Here is a 23432-nt window from a genome sequence, read left to right on the forward strand (position 1 = left end):
TTTCCAAGCACTAAAGAAAAATGTTGAACCTAGTATACATTGAAACTTCTTTATCAGCTCATAATATGTGTCAAGTTAGACAACTTCTCTCCTTTAATTGATTACCTATGAATACTACCTTTGAAATGTTGGAGCATCATAAAATGTTTCACATGTTGATCTATATCAGAAAAAATTTAGCAAATCTTTTCATAAGACTAAATCTATGTTAGCTTAGGTGGCTATTCTAAAAGCTAGTAACATCTTTAATGTAGTGTAATCATTTTATGGTGTAGAAGATTGAATCTAGATGGAAATGTTGAACAAAGTATAATCATTGTATGATGTAGAAGATGGAACTTAGATGGTATTTAATCAATGTGGGCACATTTATTAAATTAGATTGTGATTTGAATATTTTTCTTGTTGTCCTAGGCATGATGTTTTCTTACCTTATAGATGGGTGTAATGTGGCAATATGGGAAGGATAGAATGGATACTATATGCTTAGTTTCTTCTATCTATCAGTTCATTAGAGTGGATACATGTTGCTTTTGTTTCTTGTACCAGATAAATCTGGCTTTGTAAGTCCTTGGCCAAGCCACTTCTTTATTGCATTTAATTATGTTGTTTTAGGTAATGCATATGTGTGTGAAAATTCTTACTTCTATTCCATATATGTGTATATATGCTTAAAAATGTTACATATAAAATATAAAATGCTTAAAAAATATATAAACTTAACCTTATTCTGATTTTAATTTTTTACAATCAAACAAGAGATTGAAAAATTCCCAATCAAATTCCAGGTGAACCAAATGAGATTGGAATTTTCATATCCCCTTCCCATTCTCCATTTCCATTCCTGTTCCAATTTTCAATTCCTATGCCTACAACCAAACATACACTAAGTGTTTGAAAAAGTTACAAATAAAAATTCTTGTAAGGTACTTTTTAATAATTAAGAACCTAATAATGCAATCCTTTCCTTTCTATACATAGAAGATACAATCAATCAAAATGAAATTTTTGGAGAGCATGGGGCATCCAACCACTATGAATTTCATGCTTGTATAGCCTTTGCCTTGCTATGAAGCCTCTAATGGAATATTTTAAGCTAAATATTCTCACTTTGAGGTGTGCATTTTCCTAGACTATTCCCACATATACAACTGCTCAGGTATTTTTTATATCTTTGAATTTAGTAGTTAATAATTGAGGCAAGTTTTGAAGGTTAAATTTTTATAATAATCATAGATAAAACATGAAAACCTTAAAAATCACCTATAATCTACACTGGTTTAGGGTTGTCTCTTTGGAGAAAAGTTACAAAGAAAAAGATAGCCATTATTCTTATTTCAAGTTTACTTAATGTATTTCATTTTTATTGAAGGGGATCGTCACATCCATAACAAGTTTTTCATCGAGTTACAATGATTGCAAGATCTCTATAAAGATGAATCTAGGAATGTTTCAATAGAAGAGTGGTGCAAGAATAATATTAAAAACCAACATCTATGCTACATCAAAATGAAAAATATTCATTTTTAATAATTAAACAAAAAAATAGTTTTAATCTATATGTTAAATTAAAATTTATCCTTTTGATGCTGGCATAGACATCGCTTGAAGCAAGGAATCTATTTTGACTGACTTAACTTCTTGATAGTGGATGTTGATAAAAGGAAGTTCTCCTCACACCCAAGCTTTTCTATGCAATACAATGCTTCAATACTAATGTAGGAGCATCCTGGGTGTAAAAGCAATCTTGCATCACCCAAAAATATTCTCTTTTTAGTATTTTCTATTTTAATAGGGACTAGTAGATAGGTTGGTTACTATTTATGGGAACTTGCTATTTTTAGTAAGTTTTTCAAATGAGCTTGGAATGTTCTCATTTTCTACATGAAATTTCATTCTAGAGTGGTAAGCCTACTATAAAAATATCATTTCTCTAGCTTAAGTATCAGAGAAGTTATTGTGGATTTTTCGGTGGAAACATTTGTAGAAAAATCTTCAAGCTCACTGTTGGAGGCCTCAAAGAGTCCAGATGAGGTTTGAAAACTTGATGAAAGGGAACTTGCATAGTTTTAAGCCTATAGATCACAAGCTGGCATTTCTGAAAAGTGGTTATAAGAGCCAATCGGCGCAATGGTTTGGGAGTTATGGCCTTCCAAAGTTTGACTACATGAAATATCTAAAATAATTGTCAAAGATGTATTTGGAAAAATCTATATGTATTGTTAGGATCTGTTGGCCCTAGGTATTAACTTTCATTATCTAAAATCTTCTCAGGCGGCATAAAATTGCTTATTTAAGAAAAGCCCAAACATTGTCTAGGATAGCTCTGGGTGGTAGTTTGAAGCTTAGTCTTGCAGATTATTTTAATGAAGGCACCCATGTGGGTTAGTATATTGTACTTATGAATTCTGTAACTTCACATTTGTGGTGCAAATAAGAAGTCCATATTTTGTTCTTGCATTTGTTATTGTTTCTTTCTTTCTGTTATGGTTATGGTATTGAGGGGAGCACCCTTCATTAAGTGGTATCAGCACAAGAGTTCTTGAGTGTGTAGACAGATCGCTGACTATGAGGCAATTCACACCAAGATCATGGTTTGGGCTGAGTGTGTAGATAGATCGCCGATTGTGAGGCAATTTGCACTAGGGTTTCAGTAGAAGTGTGAAAAAATGTCTCCACAAAGAGAGCATGGCAAAGGAGTTGTAGGTGTTACACCTGAGGGTTTTTGAGCCCTCCAAAGACAAATGCAAGGATTGGAAGAACACATGCATGGAGGAATAAATCTTCTTATAAGAGATGAAAGTGATGATGAGGACAAAGTAGAAGAAAATGTCAAAGTAGAGGTAGTTTTGAACCCACAGGAAGAAAGGCTTTTTAGGGCCAAAAAATGTCTCCATGAAGAGAGTGTGGCAGAGGAGTTGTAGGTGTTACATCTGAGGGTTTTTGAGCCCTCCAAAGACAAATGCAAGTATTGGAAGAACATGTGCATGGAGGAATAAATCTTCTTATAAGAGATGAAAGCGAGGATGAGGACAAAGTAGAAGAAAATGTCAAAGTAGAGGTAGTTTTTAACCCATAGCAAGAAAGGATTTTTAGGCTCATCTCCAAGATTGGAAAAAGACCTAAGTTCAAAGTTCCCACATTTTTTGGGAAATCTAAACCCTGAGGAGCTGATTGATTGGATCAATGAACTAGAGAAGTACTTTGAGTATGAAGATATTGATGATCCTGATAGGGTCAAGTTTGCAAAGTCAAAACTAAAGGGACATGCAAAGATCTGGTGGTAGGAGGTTCAATTGGAGTGAAATAGAAAGAGAAAGGAAAAAAACTCCAAATGGGATTAGATGATAGCTAAACTAAAGCAACAATTCATTCCTATGGATTACAAGCTTGATGTTTTGAAGAAAATGCAAGGGATGAAGGAAGTGAGAAAATCTATTCAAGAGTATATAGAAGAGTTCTACTAAGTTCTCATTAGAACCATCCGTGTAGAATTTGATAAGGAGAAAGTCACCCATTATCTTAATGGGTTAAGGCCACATATTCAAGACAAGCCAAGTAGAGTTTGAATGAATAGTATTGAGGAGGCATACCAGTTTTCCCTAAGAGTCAAGGAGAAGCTGAACAAGAAGTTTGACAACAATAACAGTGAAGAAGTCGCGGTGGAAGATCTGGCAGACCATTGTAAGGTAACCATAATGATGATCAACAAAACAAGGATGAGGCTAGAAGTAGTAGTCAAAACCAAAGGGGAAATAATTCCAATCATTTCCATGATCAGAACAATAGAGATCAGAGAGGAAAAGGTAGAGGACAAGGATCTGTTGGAATTATAGATGTAGTAACTAGGGGGGTGGGGGGGTGGGGTGTGAATCAGTTACCGCAAAAAAAAATCCATAGATCCCTTAGATGTCTTAAATAACTATTTACTACTATCACTTAGTAGCCACACAAAAAAATGTTGTAACTCGGTAGATGAACTATGTATTAAGTTATTATTAATATTTAAGCATTCACAATTATTAACATGCATGCAAAAGTAAATAATATGAACACAAGAGACACCAGATTTAACATGGAAACACAATATGGGAAAAACCACCAAGTAACTAGTTACCAATTTTCACTCTTATGAAGTGAGCCCTATTAGGAGCCAACCTTGTTAAAGGTTACAAAACACACTATTAGGTGTGACCCTATTGGAGGATTTAAACACCCTGCTAGGAGTGGCCTTGCTAGAGGACTTTAGAATAATTCAATAGAACTATCCACCTTGTTAGAGGATTTTTAAAATGGCTCCTAAACCAACTCTGTTAAGAGATTTAAAATTCACTGCTACAATTGCGAGAAAGTAACAATGAGTGACCTGAATGAGATGCAACTAAACTTTGTTGATATAGATCTCTATTTTTCTTCAATAGATCCTCACTGATTGAATACAACTTTGTTGCTCCACAAGGATATCTGATCCTTCTTCAAAATTCGCTCACACTTCTTCATAATCAACTCATTTTCATGCTCGTTCATTCATATATCCATTCATACTTTAGAATCCACAACTTGACCTTTTATTTATACATTACAAATTGTTAAGTCGACTCATTTACAAGTTACATTTACCAATAATCAATACATCAGTCAACTATAGACATTACATAAAATAATTAAACTTTATTTCTCAAAACAATAAAATTCTTCATTGGCTGACCCTGCTCAGTAAACATTGCTCCAAAAATGATTTCCAGTGTTAACCAAGTGAAGCTTGGTAAACACTGTGAACTTTGTAAAAAACCTTTGGAGACTGAGTGAATTCGGTAAGAACTAATTTTCCTTCACTGACCTTGAGAGCTCGGTAGAAACTAACTTTCCTTTGTTAACCTTGGGAGCTCAGTTAACACTAACCTCTATCTCAAAATCCTTTGATGCCCGAGTGAGCTTGGTAGAAACTTTCTTCACAATGTAACCTCTAGAAATGCTCGGTAGACTCTGTAATTCTCTTTGCTAACCTTCTAAACTCAGTAGACTCTATCTTTTTCTTTTCTAACCAACTAAGCTTGGTAAACTCTATTTGATAACTGATATAACATTTGTGTAACATCAAAGACAACACACAATTAAACAATTGTATCCAATAGGATCTAGAAGAGGAGGCTTCCATGGAAAATGTTTCCACTATGGAGAAGAAGGGCATAGAGCATTTGAATGTACCATGTGCCAAGGAAGGACATATCAAAGAATAGAAGGTCAAGTTAGAGTTGCACATGTTGATGAAGATGCCAGATCATCACATTCTGACGATGCTAAAAGAGGAGAAGTCCTAGTTAACAAAAGATTCCTGCCGAGTGGTGAGAATGAACCTAATCAAAGGAGTTTGTTTCACACAAGGTACAAATTTGAAGATAAGTATTGTGATGTGATCACTGATGGTGGAAGTACTAACTATCTAGTGTCAGGAATGATGGTCTTAAAGTTGAAGCTAAAGAGACAGGACACCTGTGTCCATACAGTATTGCTTGGGCACAAGATGACCACAAGGTCATGCTCAATGAGTGGTGCTCAATGAAGTTCAAGATTGGAAGCTACCAGGATTAGGTACTATGTGATAACATACCTATGGACATATGCCATATGTTGTTGGGTAGGCCATGACAGTTTGACAAGAATGTTTTACACAATAGGCAAGAAAATACCTACACTCTAACCAAGGATGGAGTGAAACATAAGTTAAAGCCATTGAAGGAGAAAGAATAAAAGGTGTGTAATGCTACTAGAATATGTTTTGTTGATGGAAAAGAGTTTCTGAAAGGTATGAAGCATGAGCATATGTGTTTTTCTATAATTCCTAAAAGTAGTAAAGAAGAAGCAGAGGAGGTAATTGCAGAAGTTACAAATATGTTGGGAGAGTTTTCTGATATTGTATCAAATAATGTACCTAATGGATTTCCTCCAATGAGGAAGATTAGTCACTAGATGGATTTGGTTCTAGCAACTAGTTTTCCAAACAAGGCAATGCACAGAATGAGACCAATAGAAAGTGAAGAATTGAAAAACAAGTTCATGAGTTGTTGCAAAAGGGGTTGATTCGAGAGAGTTTGATTCCATGTGTTGTTCTAGTCATATTAACACCAAAGAATAATGGAGAAGGGGATGTGCAGGATCATGATCAACCAAACTATGGTCTTAAGTGGCAATAAAAAATTAGAAAATTAGGGTTATGTCAACTTGACGTGCAATTTTCTACTTGTTCTTTAATTTATATCAAAAAGTTGAGAGAAAATAATCTCTACCAAATTGAATATAGTTTCTAAACTACTAGGACTTATCTTAAAAAAATAAAAATTGATTGGTGAAAATTTTGAATTTTAATGCAATATTACAAAAATTTCAGAACAAAAATAAGAAGAAGATGTATGTTTGACCACCTTAATCAATAAATTTTTTAAATAATATTCTAGATATAAGTAGTAGAATCATGCTTGGATGTGACACATTTTTGGATATTTTTATTCTAAATCAATAATAAATAAATAATTTTTGACTTTAGTATTTTTGGAATTAAAAAAATCTCGTGTTTGACCACCTTAACTAATTCAAAACTCTACAAAATTCAATGTTTCATTTATTTTTCTTATAGTAGAAGAAACATAGAATGTGATGCATCTTTTGGATTTAAAAAATGTTGTACCATTTGAAAGTTATAGTTGTTTTTCAAGTAGTATGTTAGTTAGCACTTTATACAGAACTCCATTGAAATAAGTAATGATTACTTACTAAACTCATAATTTGATAAACCTTATATTTATGGAAAGATAAGAACATTCTTAAGAAACCCTTTTTATTTCATCAAATTTTGGTGGAAAAAAAGTCGTTAGCTACATGTTTGAAGTAAAAATCACATAAAAATAGGCCAAAAGCACATTTTTTGGATGTTTTTAAAGTTAACCATATAGGTTTGGTATCCAAAGATATAGTAGACCTTATAAAGATATTAATTATTTTCATTTATTATCAGGGGGGGTGGGAAAAAAATTTGAATAGATTTTGAAATGGTTTGAGATATTTCAGAACTATAGATTTTTTAGATCACCACTTTTTGGCACACCATGATCCTGCACATACCCAGAACGGAGGATGTGCACAGATTCTCACAATATCAACAAGATCACAATCAAAGCAACAGTTTGAGAGTTATGGCCTTCCAGAGTTGGACTACCTAAACTATCTAAAATAATTGTCAAAGATATATTTGGCTAACTCTATATGTATTGTTAGGGTCTATCAACCCTAGGTATTAAGTTTCATTGTCTAGAACCTTCTTGAGCAGCATAAAATTGCCTATTTAAGAAAAGTTTGAACATTGTCTAGGAGAGCTCTGGGTGGTAGCTCATAGCTTAATCTTGTAGATTATTGTAATGAAGTGGCCCATGTGGGTTAGCATATTGTACTTATGAATTTTGTAATTCCACATTTGTGGCACAAATAAAAAGTCTATATTTTGTTCTTGCATTGGCTATTGATTCTTTGCTTCTATTATGGTTATGGTACTAAGGGGAGCACCCTTCATCAAATACTTCCCTATTTTAAGATAAAAGTAGAAATCATGGGGTTATTTTCCATTATTTGTGGCATAAAGTTTATTAGAATGTTGAAAATACTTCAAATTAATAGTTTAGGTGATTTCAACATTACACTACTAGAAATCTAAGAGGGATAATTGAGAGGGGAGAGGTGAATCATTTTCTACAAAATAAATCCTAGATCCCTTAGATGTCAATAAAAAACAAAACCAAAACTCTGTTGAAAGTGAACTACTATTGTAACTTAGTTAGAACAAGAATCACTTGGTTAACACTTAGAATTATTGTCACTTGACAAACACTAAAATATTAACTTCTTAAGATGTTTAGTGTTATTCACCATGATTAACTTAGTTGTAGAAATAAAAAGAAAATAACATGAACACAAGAGACACCAGGATTTAAGGTGGAAACCCAATTTGGAAAAAGCAACAATTGTAACAAGTTACTATTTTTCACTCTTTTGAAGTGAGCCTTGTTAGAAACCAATCATATTAAAGTTATAAAACACACTATTAGGTGTTACCCTATTAAAGGATTTAGATCACCATATGAGGAGTGGTCTTGTTAGAGGTCTTTAGGTACTTCAATCTAGAAATGACACCTTGTTAGAGGATTTGGCAAAGAGCTATTAAGATAACTCTATTAAGAGATTTGATTCACTACTACAATTATTAGAGAGTAACAATGACTCAACCTAATTTATGATGTAACTAACTTGCTAATTTTAAATATTTATTCTGGCTTGAGTGCTTGATCCTCCTTGATCATATTAAATTTTTTAGCAAGTGGTTAACATAGGATACTTTGCTATCCTTCCAATTCATTTCCTTTATTCCTCTTCTTCTATTCCGCATATTCTCTTTTCAAACCTCAACTTGACCTTATACAAGTATATTATTTACCTTACCAGGTCAGCTTGAATATACTTCCAAAAATTCAATAATCAATCCTTAAGTTGGCTAGAGTTAACAAATAAATTCATCAAACTAAATATGTTAACTCAAGAAAATCCTTTGTTAACCAACCCAACTCAGTCAACACTAACTTAGAAAAGACTTTCTTCAAACTTCCTTTAGTAACTAAGTGAGCTCAGTTAACACTGCATCCTAAACTGAATTCCCTTTGGTAATCATGTGAGCTTGGTTAATATTGGTTCCATACCAACTTCTCTTTGGTCCCTGAGTGAACTTAGTAGACATTTTCTTCTTGTGCAACTTCCTTTGGTTCCTAGGTGAACTTGGCAGACACTAACTCTAAACTTGATTATCTCTGGAATAGTTGAAAGATAATAGAAACTATCTTCATTACTCGAATGAGCTCAGTAGACATTAATTGGTAAAGGATTGATATTTTATATAACATCAAAGACAATATACAATTGAACAATTAATTTCAACAATCTCCCTCTTTGGCGTCAATGGCAACACAACATGTCATAATACAAAGAAATTTTAGAAAAAATAAAAGTAAGGATAATATCCTTAGCTTCATTCTAATTCTCATCCATGAGAACTCCCTCCATCAGTGTGAGCTCCCTCTAACATCAATTTCTCCCTCTGGAATATTTCTCTGATTACTCTAATTGTAGTTTCTTCCTCTATAAGAAAACTCTCCCTTTTTATCTAACTTGACAACAAACTTTTCCTTTCTAACATCTTATACCAAAATCATAAATAATCCAAAAAATTCTTGATATTGGTAGAAAAATCTCCCTCTTTGTCATCTCATACCAAAGACACTATTTAGCATACTTCCCTTGTACCTAATGTACTGATTCATATGCAATCTACTTTTTACAATACTACATCAACTTGGCTGATCTTTAACATGCTTGGTTGATGCATCACTAAAATTTGATTAGTGAACTTCAAACAAGGGAATGACCCCTAGCTTACCTCTTAGATAAAAGAATGCATCCTTAGGTAATGGCTTGATGAATATGTCTGCAATATGTTCTTTTTTATTTACATATTCCAATCTTATCTCCTTGTCTTGCACCAATTCTCTCAAGAAATGATACTTTATTGCAATGTGCTTGGTTCTACTATGCATCATAGGATTCTTGGAAATGTTAATTGCATTGGTGTTATCATAGAAAACAACTACAAGATCCTTGATTTATTCCTTCATACCTATCAATAGCTATTTGAACCATACAATATTTGAATAATTAACTGTTGCTACAACATATTCTACTCCTGCTATAGATTGATAAATATAGTTATGCTTCTTGCTTGTCCAAGATACTAGCCTCTTTCCAAGAAAGAATGCTCCATTGCTAGTGCTCTTTCTGTCATCAATACTTCATGCGAAATTAGCATCAATAAATGCTTTCAATTCAAAATCATCTCCTTTCTTATACCATAATCCATAATCTTTAGTACCCTTTAGATACCTCATGATTCTTTTTATTGCCATCATATGATTTCCTTTGGAATTAATAGAATCTAGCCACCATACCAACTACTAATGTTATATTAGGTCTTGTATGCAGTGCATATTGAAGTTTTCTAATCATTTATCTGTATATAATCTAATCTACCTCTTTTGAATCATCATTTTTGGAAAGCTTATGTCTAGTGGACATAGGTGTTCCAACTGGTTTAGAATCCTCCAATCGAAACTTTTTTAGTATCTCCTTGATGTACTTTAATTGAGTGATGTAGATACCATCATTCTTCTATTGAATCTGCAAGCCAACAAAGAATTTGATCACTCCAAACATTGAGATTTCAAATTCCTTACTCATTTCCATAGAAAATATTTGCACAAATCATCATATTCATTGAACAATATATCATCTTCAAAAATTTATGCTAGCAATATTTTCTTTTCTGGTCCTTCATTGATGTATAGGTTGTTGCTATCATTAGTCCTTTGAAAACCAATCTCTATCAAGTAACTATGCAATCTCTCATACCAAGATCTAGGGGCTTGTATGAGACCATACAAAGCTTTTTGTAATCTACAAACAGTGTCCCTTTTACTAGGACCAATGAAACCTTATGGTTGCTCAATGTAGACTTCTTCTTTTAAGATTCCATTCAAGAATGTTGATTTTACATCCATATGATATAATTTGAATCCTTTGTGTGTTACATATGCAAGGAGTGTTCTAACACCTTCTAGTAGATAGCAATAGGAGAAAAAGTTTCTCCATATTCAATACCTTCCTCTTGAGCATAACCCTTTCATACTAGCCTTGTCTTATTTGTTGTAACTTCTCCATTCTCATTCAATTTATTTCTAAATACCCATTTTGCTCCAATTACATTATTGTCCTTGGTTCTAGGAATAAGAGACCAGATTTTTTTCCTTTCAATCTATTCTATGTCTTCATTCATTTCTTCAATCCAACTTTCATTTTCTAGTGCATCTTTTACAGTTCTAGATTCAAACTTAGTAAGCAAACATGTACCTTTTAGTTTGTTCCTTGTCATTGTACCTTCTAACTAATCTCCAATGATTTGCTCAGATGCATGATGCCTTTTGACATATCCAGTAAGTATGGGATCCTTCTTTCTAAATTCATTAGGTTCACCATAATCTTTTGAATCGAGCTCAAGTTCCATTGACTGTGACTCGGGTCCTTCAGACTGTGAACTAGCCAAAACTTGGGTCCTTTAGATTGTGACTTGGGTCCTTCAAATTGTGACTCTGGTCCTTCAGACTATGAATAGGGTTGTACTAGTTGCAACTCAGGTTGAAATGGAGATTTTCAAGACTTAGGTGGTGAAGATTGTTGATTCCCAATTGTATTAGGTAAAGTATCAGGCTTATAGTAAACAAAGTTTCTATAGTTTTAAGGTTCCTTGATGCTTTGTTCTTCACTCTTTTCTACAAACTCATCAATTTTTACATGTACACTTTCTATAACTTTGTGAGTAGATAGATTCAAACATTTGTATGCTTTTCTCTTATTAGAGTATCCTAGAAATATTCCTTCATCACTTTTCACATCAAATTTTCCTTTTCTTGACTCCTTCAAAATATAATATTTACTTAGAAATACTTTGAAATAGAAAACATTAAGTTTAGCCATACCATAATTCATAAGGTGTTTTCTTTGAATCTTTCTTCAGCTAAACTCAGTTCAAGGTATGAACTACAGTGTTGATTGCTTCCTCTAATATTTGATAGCAATTTTCTTTCTATCATCATGGTCCTTAAAAAATCCATGATTGATTTGTTCCTTCTCTCAGTTATGTCATTCTACTGAGGTGTACCAGGCGTAGACACTTGCATTCCAATTCCTCTTTCATTACAAAATTCATTGAATTCATTAGAGATGAATTCACCTCCTCTATTTGACCTTAAACATTTCATTTTTTTTCTTATATCTTTCTCCACTCTAGTTAGCTACCATTTGAAATTTTGAAAATTTTTTGATTTATCCTTCAATACATAATTATCATCATTTTAGAATAATCATCAACAAATAAAATAAAGTTCTTTATCTCCATAGTAGCTTTCTATTCCAATAGGTCAACAAAGGTCTAAATGAACCAGCTCTAGTACTTCTTCAAAATGATAATTCTTTCTCTTGAAGTTTTTTTTCCCCATCTTACCAATTTGACAATTCTTGCAGATGCCCATGTCAGGTTTCTTGAGGCTTGGAATGCCTCTCAAACTTATATTTTTGTTTATGTTGACCAGGTTATTAAAATTCATATGACATAACATTTTATTCCATAACCAAATTTCTTCTTCTTGAGCTAGGAAACCCGAACTTCCAATTAGATCTAGGTAGAATAGGTTATATTTTGGTTGACTACTAGTCCCTACCAGATTTTCTTTCCCATCCAGTAGATTGGCCTTTCCATTCGCAAATTCTACCTTGAATCCAATGTTGCTCAAATGAGACACACTAAGTAGATTATGCATCGGTCCTTCAACCCAATAAGAATTATCACACCTGAGATCATTGGTTAGTGCAATACAACCTTTTCTATTCACATAACATGGTTCATCATTGCCAAATCTGACACTTCCACCATCATAGTGTACCAAGTTCTCAATTTTAGATTTATCACTAGTCATGTGGTGAGAACAACCACTATCAATGATCCATGTGTCATTCTTTCTAACATATGAAATGAGGACCATATTATCATTCTCATCATCTGATTCATTTTTAATAGCAATATAAACTATTTCATCCTCATCACTACTATCTGAATCTTTAGCAATGTAATAAGATTTCTTACCTTTGTCCTTGTAGTCTTTGTAGCTTTTGAAATCCTTCTTTCTTTTGTAATTGTCATGTTTCTTTTCTTCTTTTCCTTCTTTGTTTAGACACCTTGCAGCAATGTGACCAACTTCTTCATAAGAAAAGAAGATCAAACGAATTTTGCCTTTGTACTTTCCTTTGCCTTTTGGAAACCTTTTTACAAGTACTACTTCAATGACTTCAAGATCATCATCAGAACCATCTTCATCTTCATTGTTAGATTTGCTGCTTTTAGACTTTGCAACTTTCTTGTTGAGTGATAGCTTGGCTTGAAATGGAGACTCTATGTTTTCTTGATTTAGAAACATAGTTATCTAACTTGAATGCTATCAACCTTCCCACTAGTGCATCCAAAGTTATATCATTTTTGGGATTGCATCTCATCTCTTGAATTGCTAAAACTCTAACTACATAAATAGGAAGAAGAGTTCTAAGGACCTTGCTTACCACTATCTCATCATCTATCTTTCCTCCTAAGGCTCTAATTGCACACACATTGGCTTTGATCCTTTCACTAAATTTTTAAATGTTTTCATCTTCTCTCATCTTCATTTGACCTTTGATACTTTCTTCCTTAACTATCCTCAATTGTCATATCCTCTATATGTAGCTTTCAACTTGATCCACATCTCATAAGTAGTACTACAATCTTTGACTTCATCAAATTCAGCATAATTGAGAGTAGAGGCAATACCAATCATTATAATGTTAGGATTCTTCTTTTCCATAATCTCTTTAACTATCATAGTTCTACTAGGTGCCACATACTTGGTGTCTAGGTACTTTAGGCCAAAGTCTCCAATGGTTGCCAAATGTAGTCTTGTGAGTTCTTGCCATGCCTTGAAATTGTTTCTATTTAGCTTAGGAATTTCCCTTGTGCAAGACATCTTGATCATTAGCTTAGGTCCTTGAAACCTTCTCTGCAAGAACCAAAAGCTCTAATACCAATTGTTGAAAATATAAGAGGAGTAACTGAGAGGGGAGGGGTAAATCAGTTACTACAAAATAAATCCTAGATCCCTTAGATGTCAATAAAACACAAAACCAAAACTTCACCGAAAGTGAAATACTATTGTAACTTAGGTAGCATTGGAATCACTTGGTTAACACTAAGAATTACTGTCACTCAAAAAACACTAAAATATTTACTTCTTAAGATGTTTAGTGTTATTAACCATGATTAACTTAGTTGTAGAAACAAAAGGCAAACATGAACACAAGAGACACTAGGCTTTAACATGGAAACCCAATTTAGGAAAACCATCAATTGCAACTAGTTACTATTTTTCAATCTTCTGAAGTGTGCCTTATTAGGAGCCAACCTTTTTAAAGGTTACAAAACACACTGTTAGGTGTGACCTTGTTAAAGGATTTAGATCACCATGGTAGGAGTGGCCTTGTTAGAGGTCTTTAGACACTTCAATCTAGAAATGCCACCTTGTTAGAGGATTTGGCAAATAGTTGTTAAGCTAACTTTGTTAAGAGATTTAATTCATTGCTACAATTATTAAAGAGTAACAATGACTTGACCTGATTGCTAATGCAACTAACTTGCTGATTTTAGATCTTTGTTCTGGCTTGAATACTTGATCCTCCTTTATTGGATTAAATTTTGCAGCTCGGTTAACTCAAGATACTTTGCTATCCTGCCAATTCACTTCCTTTATTCAACTTCTTCTACTCCACATATTCTCTTTTCAAACCTCAACTTGACCTTATACTTATATGATTTACCTTGTCAAGTCAGCTTGAATATACTTGCAAAAAATCAATAATCAATTCTTAATTTAGCTACACTTAACAAATAAATTCATTAAACTAAATATGCTGACTCAAGAAAATCCTCCATTAATCGACCCAGCTCGGTCAACACTAACTCAAAAAAAACTTTCTTCGAACTTCCTTTCGTAACCGAGTGAAGTCAATTAACACTACATCCTGAACTAAATTCCCTTTGGTAACTGAGTGAGCTCAATTAACGTTGGTTCTATGCCAACTTCTCTTTGGTGTCCATGTGAACTCGGCAGACATTGACTCTAAACTTGATTATCTTTAGAAAGTTTGACAGCCACCAGAAACTGTCTTCATTGCTCCAGTTAGCTCGACAGACATTGACTGGTACTGACTTGACATTTTGTGTAACATCAAAGCTAATATACAATTGAACAATTATTTTCAACATACCCTGTGGTAAGCTCTAACCTCTATATATTAATATCTTGTATCATACTAGATTTTCTACTAACTTCCATGTTTCTGCAATGAGAAAAGATTCTATCATCTCCATTCCAAAAGGCTAATAAATGATACTATTGTGGTGTAGTTGAAGCTTGATAACAACTTTCCAAGGAAGAGTTCAATTTACAATATAGCAAGGAGTTTAAATTTGTTCCATTTTGACTGCTTACGAGATGGTTCTAAATTTTTATGAGCCCTAAGTTATGCTAATTTGGGTTTTGGTTTTCTACTTGTCTCACTCTCTCTAAATTGAAATTTGATTGTTTTGTTCTAGGTATGAAAAATTAAAGACCTCATAAAAGATGGGTAATCAAAGCATGAAAATAAATTGCATGTCATACGTGGTCATTGTAAGAAAGTTTGCTGACAATGAAATGGGTTTATGTGAGTCCATGCTAGATGTGATGAGATCAATCTCAAATATTAAATTTGTAGTATGAAAATCATTTCACTTGTGCAGTTAAGAGACAAATGTGTTTTATATTTTTTTGGCTATGATTTTTTTTTGACAAGAGCATTGGAGGCACATTACTAACAACTGCAAATGAAAAGTGGAGAGGCTATGTAACATTCATGATGTTTCAACTTTACAAAATAAATAAATGCTTTACAACTAAAATGTGTGACACTCACTCAAAAATGGCTACAATATGTGATACTACCTCAAAAACATCAATAGCCATGAGAGGAAGAAAGGAAGAACCCAATGTGCAAGGGGCAAGAATGGTAAAATTGAATGGATAGAAATGTACACATACTGTTGTAAGAGAAATGACTAATGAATGGATAGAAATACAAAAATGCAAGCATATAGTTGTAAGAGCAAGAGCAATGTGGAATATAAAATGAAATATATAAACTGAATGATATATGTAAAATGAATGAAATATATAAAACACATATATGACATATGTGACAATCATTGAGTATAAAGGTCAAAAGTTTACAAATAAAATGTATAAATTCTCTAATAACACAGATTTTCAATAAGAGGTATAAAAAATAGAGTGCATCATACCAATAACATATAAATTGAAAATCAATAGTTCAAGATAAAATAAATATATTCGGTGTACATCCACATGTATTCATTTTAGTTTTCGAAAATCTAAAGTTTGTTAACTATCATATGAAAAGTAGAAAATAGATTCAACATATATTAAACTTAAAATAATGAATTCCAACATAGAAAATAGACTCAACGTAGATTAAACTTAAAATAATGGATTCCAAGAAAATTCTAAATCAAGTAGTGTAAAATAAATAAAGTAGAAAATAGACTAAACATACAATAAAATTAAAATAATGAATTCCAAGAAAATTACATTTTTATTTTTCTAATATTTGAAGATTGTGAACTATTAGGTGAGAAGAAGAAATAGATTTGAAACAAATTAAACTTCAAATAAGTTCCGAGAAATTGTAGATTAAAAGTGAATAATCTAGATATGTGAATTTTAAGAAATTGTAGGCTAAAAGTGATAAAAATGAATAATGGGGATGTGGAATCATAGATTTTGAAAGGTGGTCTACTCCAAGTGAAAGGAATTATTCAAGACAAGCAATTGAGTCATTTACTCGAAAATAGATTCAAGACAGATTAAATTAATTCCAAGAAATTGTAAACTAAAAGTGAATAATGAAAATATGTGAGTTCCGATAAATTATAGATTAAAAGTGAATAAAAATGAATATAAATTTATCCAAATCCAGAGTAGTCTAATCATACCTTCTTGTACTCATTATTGTAGTCCTCAAGGTGTAAATATACGTCGATCCTAAGTTCATCCAGCTTCCATGAATTACTATATTTGGGATATATGGCCTTAAACTTATCGTATGCCTCATCTAGCTCAGGTATAGACGCTTCATCACTAAATATCTTTTCTGCTGCTAGCTTCTGTAGTAGCTCCCATAAAATCTCTCTGTGCATTAAGCCTAGCTCACGACCTAGATCTTTGGAAAATTCCATCTTCAGGGCCCTGCTCATAATCATCATCTTCTTGTGATTTCACCAGAGACCCATCCTCAGATGCCTCTTCAAGAACCTCCCCGACTCTGTTCTCACGAAGCTGCCACAGACGAGATGTCCCTTGCCAGATTCACCACACCCAAAAACTCATCGCCTAGGACGGAGGAAAATTTCTATCGTAATTGAAATTTGAGAGTCACTGGCTACTTTTGATTTTTCAGAACTTTGTACTAGCAATAGGCTGACTTGTACAAACTCTACTGTAATTTAAATTTTGTCAACTGTAACCATCTAGTTATTATTTATGTACTATGATGTGTGCTTTGTCAAACACAAAGTAATCGGAAAGAAAATGAATATAAACAACAAAAGCCTATATTTTTGCAATTTATGGGTTGGACTCTATTTTATTCGCTCTCTAGATCTCTATGCTGTGGAAATGCCCAAAGAATTGAATAAAGAAGAAGTTGTTTTTGTCTTGTTTCTACAATTGATTACATTTTGTACATCCAATTTTTCCTGATTAATTCAAAAAAAAATCTGAACATCAATGAAATACCCCCACCAATCGAACATTAATATTATGAAACATTCCAAAGGAAAGCCCTTAAATATAATTTGTCTGAACGCAAATAAACAAGTGCAAAATCGCATGCATTAAATTCGAGAGCTCTGACCTCTTTTGCAAGACCAAAGTCGGCAAGTTTAACTTGCCCATTCGAATGCAGCAATATATTCGCACATTTAAGATCCCTGTTCAAACAAACAAAAAGCGAATCTTTAGCATTGATAGCTAGAATCCCAAGAATCAATATTCTACCGTAAATGCAAACATAAAAACTTTAGTTTTTTTTTAATGATTGCAATTTAAGCTCTGGATAAAATTCACTTGTGTAATTGAATATTTTTGATGGTTAGACTTATAGACAAATTAGGTAATTTGAAGCTTAGTTATGTCGTTTCATTATAAATTAAAATACCCATATCTTGTTTATTTTTTATTTACTAGGAACTGTCTAAACAATAAAATGACATTCAAATAAAATGTCAAACTATATAGATGACCATAAAATAAATAAGGAAAAAATTATCAAGTCCCAGTTCAGGCAAAATTCAACCTGGAAACCACATCTGGCACTCTTAACTATGCTGAATCCGAACATACTATGATCTTCAAATTCTTCTGAACCTTACCATGCCTCAGATCCTCAACTCCATGTACAAGACAGGTATTTTCTTATTGTCTCTCCATCAATAGAGTCCAAGTTCAGGCCAAAATTCAGCCTGCCTAGTCTATGTCAAATCTGTGTACTATGCGGAACCCCCACATACTCAGATCCTCAAATCTATGTAAAAGACAATCATTTAACTATTGTCTCTCAGGAAATATGATTCCAAAGAGCATAAGAACTGGGAATACTCGTTCCAAAGAGCATGCTTTATGATTCTTTGTGAAGATTATTGTCAAGCAACACTTTTCCTTTTCCAAACAAATCCAACTGAATCATAATATTGACAAAAAAGAACAATAAACGTCGAGTTTCTGGCACACATTGTTACACAAAAGCTAGAACATATACAGGAGGATGTCACTCGTAAGGAGGAGACCTCTCAGACAACAAGTGCCAAATTTGAGATCGATCTAGCATTGTCATAAATTTTGGAGTCTTTCGAGGTCTGTTTGGTCTCATCTACTTCAACAACAAATATTGCAATAGTAGCGATCACCTCATCGGTAAGGAATCAGCAATATCTGCCATATCATCAATACATCTAAAATTTCCACATGGCAATCAACAAAATTACGCAAAATGCACTATGGCCTTAGCTTGGAGAAATGATACGGTTCAAGCAATATCTCCTGAAAAATCGCTCAAGGGTTATGGATGTATCAAACCAACGATAATCCACCCCTTCAAAACATAACTGCGCTAAAAATGAGTGGCATGCAATGCATATAAAAAAAAAATAGTTTTTCTGCTGCTGCTACAGAACAGAGGTTTATCTCTGTTCAAAACAGAATATATTTTTTTGATTGTTATATATTATTCTCGTCTTGATTTTGTTATCCCACATTGTGTTGCTGGTACTCTGTTTTCTACAGGGATTCATCTCTCAATATCACTAAGTAAGTTTTCTGTGCAATTTTGATGGTTTGCTGATATTGGGATATTATTTCTGGTGTAATACAATGATTGATGATACTCAGTCCTGATGGAGGTCATGAACGCTTGTACTGAGACGAGATATCGGTGGTCTCTTGTAGCACAGGTTATCTTTTGAAGGTTGAAAACGAACCTTCGGCAACTGCTCTTTGGGCAACACAGAAAATTTTCAGACAATTATTCATTTGCTTTCTTAACAAGCAGAGGGAATTTAGGGATTTCGAACATCATGACATAGAATTTTTAAAACATCTTAAAACAAAAAAACTAACAAACAAAATATCATCACAAACTTCCAAAACTAATCTGTCGTATGATTTTCTAACCAAAAAATAAATTTGAATGGCCATTGGAACACAAATAGGAATAAAGTTTCTTGGTCTAAGTGCAATTTTTTCATGTGGCTAGTGGCTCACAACCGCTGTCTTACATGGGATAATCTTTGTAAACGTGGATTTCAGGGCCCCTCTTATTGTGTTTTGTGTGCTAATGAGGAGAAGTCTATCTCCCATCTGTTCTTCCATTGCTCCTATTCTACTCAGCCATGGCACCTTTGGTGGATTGCTTGGGTTGCTCTTGTAGGCATCCTTCCTCTTTGCCTGAGTTCTAGGCCCGCTTGGGCAGTGCCCCCTCCAAGTCTTCTCCTCTCCATGCTGCTTGGATTGCTGGCCCATCGTTCATGCTTTGGCATATCTGGCTGGAGAGGAATCGTCGAATCTTTCAAGATGTTCGGCTTGGTGCTATGCATCTTTGGTGGAAGATCTCACATCTCTTCAGGAAACTATTCAAGTGAAGTGTGAGCTAGATGGGGGTATGGATCCGGTTGATCTTACTATATGCAATCGCCTCAATTTTCATCTTCAGGATGGGGTTGAAGCTCAAAGGTTTCCTTTTGTGTCCAGGCAGCCTCAACATCAAAGGAAAGGTCGAGTGAATCGGGATGGGCATTAGACTCCTCCTCCCCATGGAGTTCTGAAAATTAACACTGATGATTCTTCCCAAGGGAATCTAGGCCCTGTTGGTATTGGAGGAGTGGCTCGTTGCAGTTATGGTGATGTTAAATTCTTTTTCTTAGTACATAAGGGTGATTACACTAACAATCTCATGGAGGCTCAGGCTATTTTATATGCTGTGGAACAATGTTGCTTGTAGGGATGGAGTAAGATTATCAGTGAGTCTGATTTCCAAGTGGTGGTGAACTTGCTTTCCTTGCAGGAGCTCAAGGATGTTAGTTGGTAGCTGGCCACTATTGTTAATCAAATTATTCTCTTTTGTACCTCTTTTCAGTTCATTAGGTTTACTTATATTCCTGGTGAATGGGACAGAACTGCTAATCATGCTTCAGATTGGAATATTATGGATAGGAGGCAACTTTCCTTTGAGATGGTGCAAGAATTTGATACATTTGTTGTTCAAGATCGAGCTCCTTGTTGAGCTCTCCTTGTTGTATTTCTTTCAGTCTTAATAAGTTTTAATCCCTCTTTTTCCCAAAAAAAAATATAATAAATTGAAAGAATTTATCTCTGCAGAATGCCACAATGGTGTCAAATACCACAATGGTGTTAAATAGTGATATAAGGAGAAATCAACCATCACAGGATCTTCAATATCAGAATCTTATTTCTGGCATGGGGCTAGGCAGAATCACTGTTAAAATAACCACATTGCTTTCTAAGTAAAATGTATTTAAAAGGACAAGTATGAATTACAACCTGTGGATAATATTCTGGTCGTGCAAATATTCAAGTCCCCGTAATATCTGTCGGCTGTACATTCGAATAGTATTCTCTTCAAATTGATTGTAAATGTCTAGAACATGCCGTAATGAGCCCATCGCAACTAACTCAAGAAAAATACATAGACGGCCTTCATGCTGTAATATAAAACTAGAATTAATCCATCCTCCATTGCAAGACTGCACAAAAGGCTCACAAAGCTAGTTTGGCAAATAACCGGATAATAAAACCAAATGATTGACTTACAACAGAGCTACCCAGATAGCGCACAATATTTGGATGATTTAATTTTTGAAGAATATCTATCTCCTGCAATGGAACATAACAAAAGATCAAACATGTGGTCCTTTCATCAAACTTAGGGTATTTACTATTGCAATATAAGTTTAAATGAGATATTTTCCAAACTTCTTTAACACACACAACCATCAGATTCTGTATTCAGAGTAAAATAATTGAGTTTAGCATGCAATTTACCTGTCGAACCTCAAATGCAGCACTCTCAAGACTCTCAACGTCACTGATCTTTACAGCAAAAAGACTGCCATCATCCCTGGAGCGAAGAAAACAGAAGAATGTCAGGGCCAATTTCTATGGGACAGAAAACATGTTTCCTAGTACTCCCAGTGCTGGTTGGGAGCGTCTGATTCATTCTGAAAGCGTACTAATTCATATGTCTAACAAACTGACTGCCTCTTGCTGGGGTTCTAGCCGACCCGTGGAAGAATCGTTCTGGCTAGAACCCCAGCGCCCTACTAGAATAAGGGCCCTACTATTATAAAGGGGCGGGCAACACATTTATGGTCTTGATTATTTGGGGGAGATTGCTAGGGATGGAGACAGATATCGTCGACTTGCTCAACAGCCACAAAACCAGCCCGAGGTACCACAACTATGCTCTTGCAATGCAATGAGTGTGGTTGTTTTATACCCATTAGCACTGGTAAAAACCCAGTAATTGTGATAACAGATAACAAATCACGTTCCGCGAAACATAAGATACCTATTATACATAAGGAAATCGGAGTTCAACAGTAGAGTCTGAAGAGATTAATGTGAAATGACTCACCGATTCAGTCCTTCATAGACAATACCAAAAGATCCCTTCCCCAAAACTTTGCCCTGGGACCAGTTTTCTGGACATTGCTGTGGAGAAACTGAACGTTGGATGGGAAACTGCATTGTACCAGGGTTCGTCCTTTGGTCCAATGCTTTAATCACGTCATGCACCACTGTCTTTATCAGCCGTGCGTCGGAGCTGCTTCCATAGTAGATCAACAGGGAGGGAATTTTTTTAAATGGGTTCAATTCTAACAATATTAAATTTTCTACAAATGTAAGATGATAAGATTGATCTACTTAATTATAAACTCTATTTATTTGAGTTAGGAATGCAAACAGGAAGGCGGACGGACTGGTTACTTACCCCCGAGTAAAATCCTTGGACCAGCCTAAGCGAGAAGATATCTCTTTAAGAGCATTCTTCCAGTTGTCTACCTCTGCTGTTGGATAACGATCTTTATAATGCCTTTCAAACGAATTCTTGTAGGGGCTGGACACATGTAGAGGGTTTCTAACATGAGTTTGAACCACATCATAATACAGAGGGATAATCAAGGCAGGGGTCTTTAACATGGCAGCTGCCTCACTGAGACACCAAGCTGAATCTGCGTAGCCTTTGGAAAATATAGGAATACAAATGGCACTGCTCTTCATTGCTCTTTCAATAGCCAACTCAAACTTTTCCCCCTTTACCAAGTGCTCAGTGTCTAGGAAGACCTTAAGTCGTGCTGTCGAGAGAGCTTCAAAGAGATGATCAAGCAGAGTCATTCTGACATCTGGTCCCCTGAAACTCAGAAATACATGGTACCTCTTATCTCTTTGGATGGCAAGTTTAGTTGTGGGAGGCTCGTATCTGACCGAAGTGGGCGTTGAAGTAGATGGGACAAATTCTTGAAGCACTGGGTAAGAAGTAAAAGTAGCAGCCATGAAATTGGATTGAACTGGCCACTTAGACAGAAAGAAAAAAAGATACACAACTATTAACTATTGTTCAACTCAGAAAGACAGGATACATCTTATCGCTTTGAAAGGCATGTTCAAATGTGGGAGGTTTCTATCTAACAAAAGCTGAGAGTTGAAGTAGAAGTAGATGTAGATGTCGATGGGGCTAATGATCTTCAAGCTGCTGTGGATTAGAAGTAGATGCCATGAAATCTGATTGAACTGAACACAGAGAAAGAAAAAATAAAAGATAGAGGAATGGAAAAAGCTGTTTTGAGCAGGTGAGAAGATTGAGAACCAAAAATTATGACAGCACGCGTAGATTGAATGGCTGAAGAAGGGTCCGACTACGAGCAGATATCGACAATAGAAGAAGCAGAGAAGCATCCAAGCTGCAAAATGGTTCCCACTTTGAATATTTCGACCATTAAGGTGACATGGGAGTTGATCAAGTCAGATTACAAAAACCAATGCTTAATATGGTTCCCACTTTGAATAATTCGGCCA

The 23432-nt window shown here is 34.4% G+C and overlaps 1 protein-coding gene across 1 annotated transcript in view; it reads right to left on the minus strand.

Moving 5' to 3' along the window:
* The window catches only part of LOC149551539 (mitogen-activated protein kinase kinase kinase 3-like), a 73016-nt gene extending 49793 nt beyond the window's left edge, over positions 1-23223 (minus strand). Inside the window, exons 1-6 of the mRNA XM_089789704.1 lie at positions 22348-23223; positions 21991-22179; positions 21399-21474; positions 21168-21230; positions 20898-21058; positions 17698-17773 (exon numbers count right to left, since the gene is read on the minus strand). Coding sequence (XP_089645830.1) covers positions 17698-17773; positions 20898-21058; positions 21168-21230; positions 21399-21474; positions 21991-22179; positions 22348-22910 — 1128 coding nt within the window. The 5' untranslated portion in view covers positions 22911-23223. The remainder of the gene's footprint in view (positions 1-17697; positions 17774-20897; positions 21059-21167; positions 21231-21398; positions 21475-21990; positions 22180-22347) is intronic.
* Positions 23224-23432: the final 209 nt, after the last annotated feature.

The sequence above is a fragment of the Cupressus sempervirens genome, chromosome 6 (assembly GCF_028749045.1).
Source record: "Cupressus sempervirens isolate cs-2001-9-10 chromosome 6, ASM2874904v1, whole genome shotgun sequence".
NCBI lineage: Eukaryota > Viridiplantae > Streptophyta > Pinopsida > Cupressales > Cupressaceae > Cupressus > Cupressus sempervirens.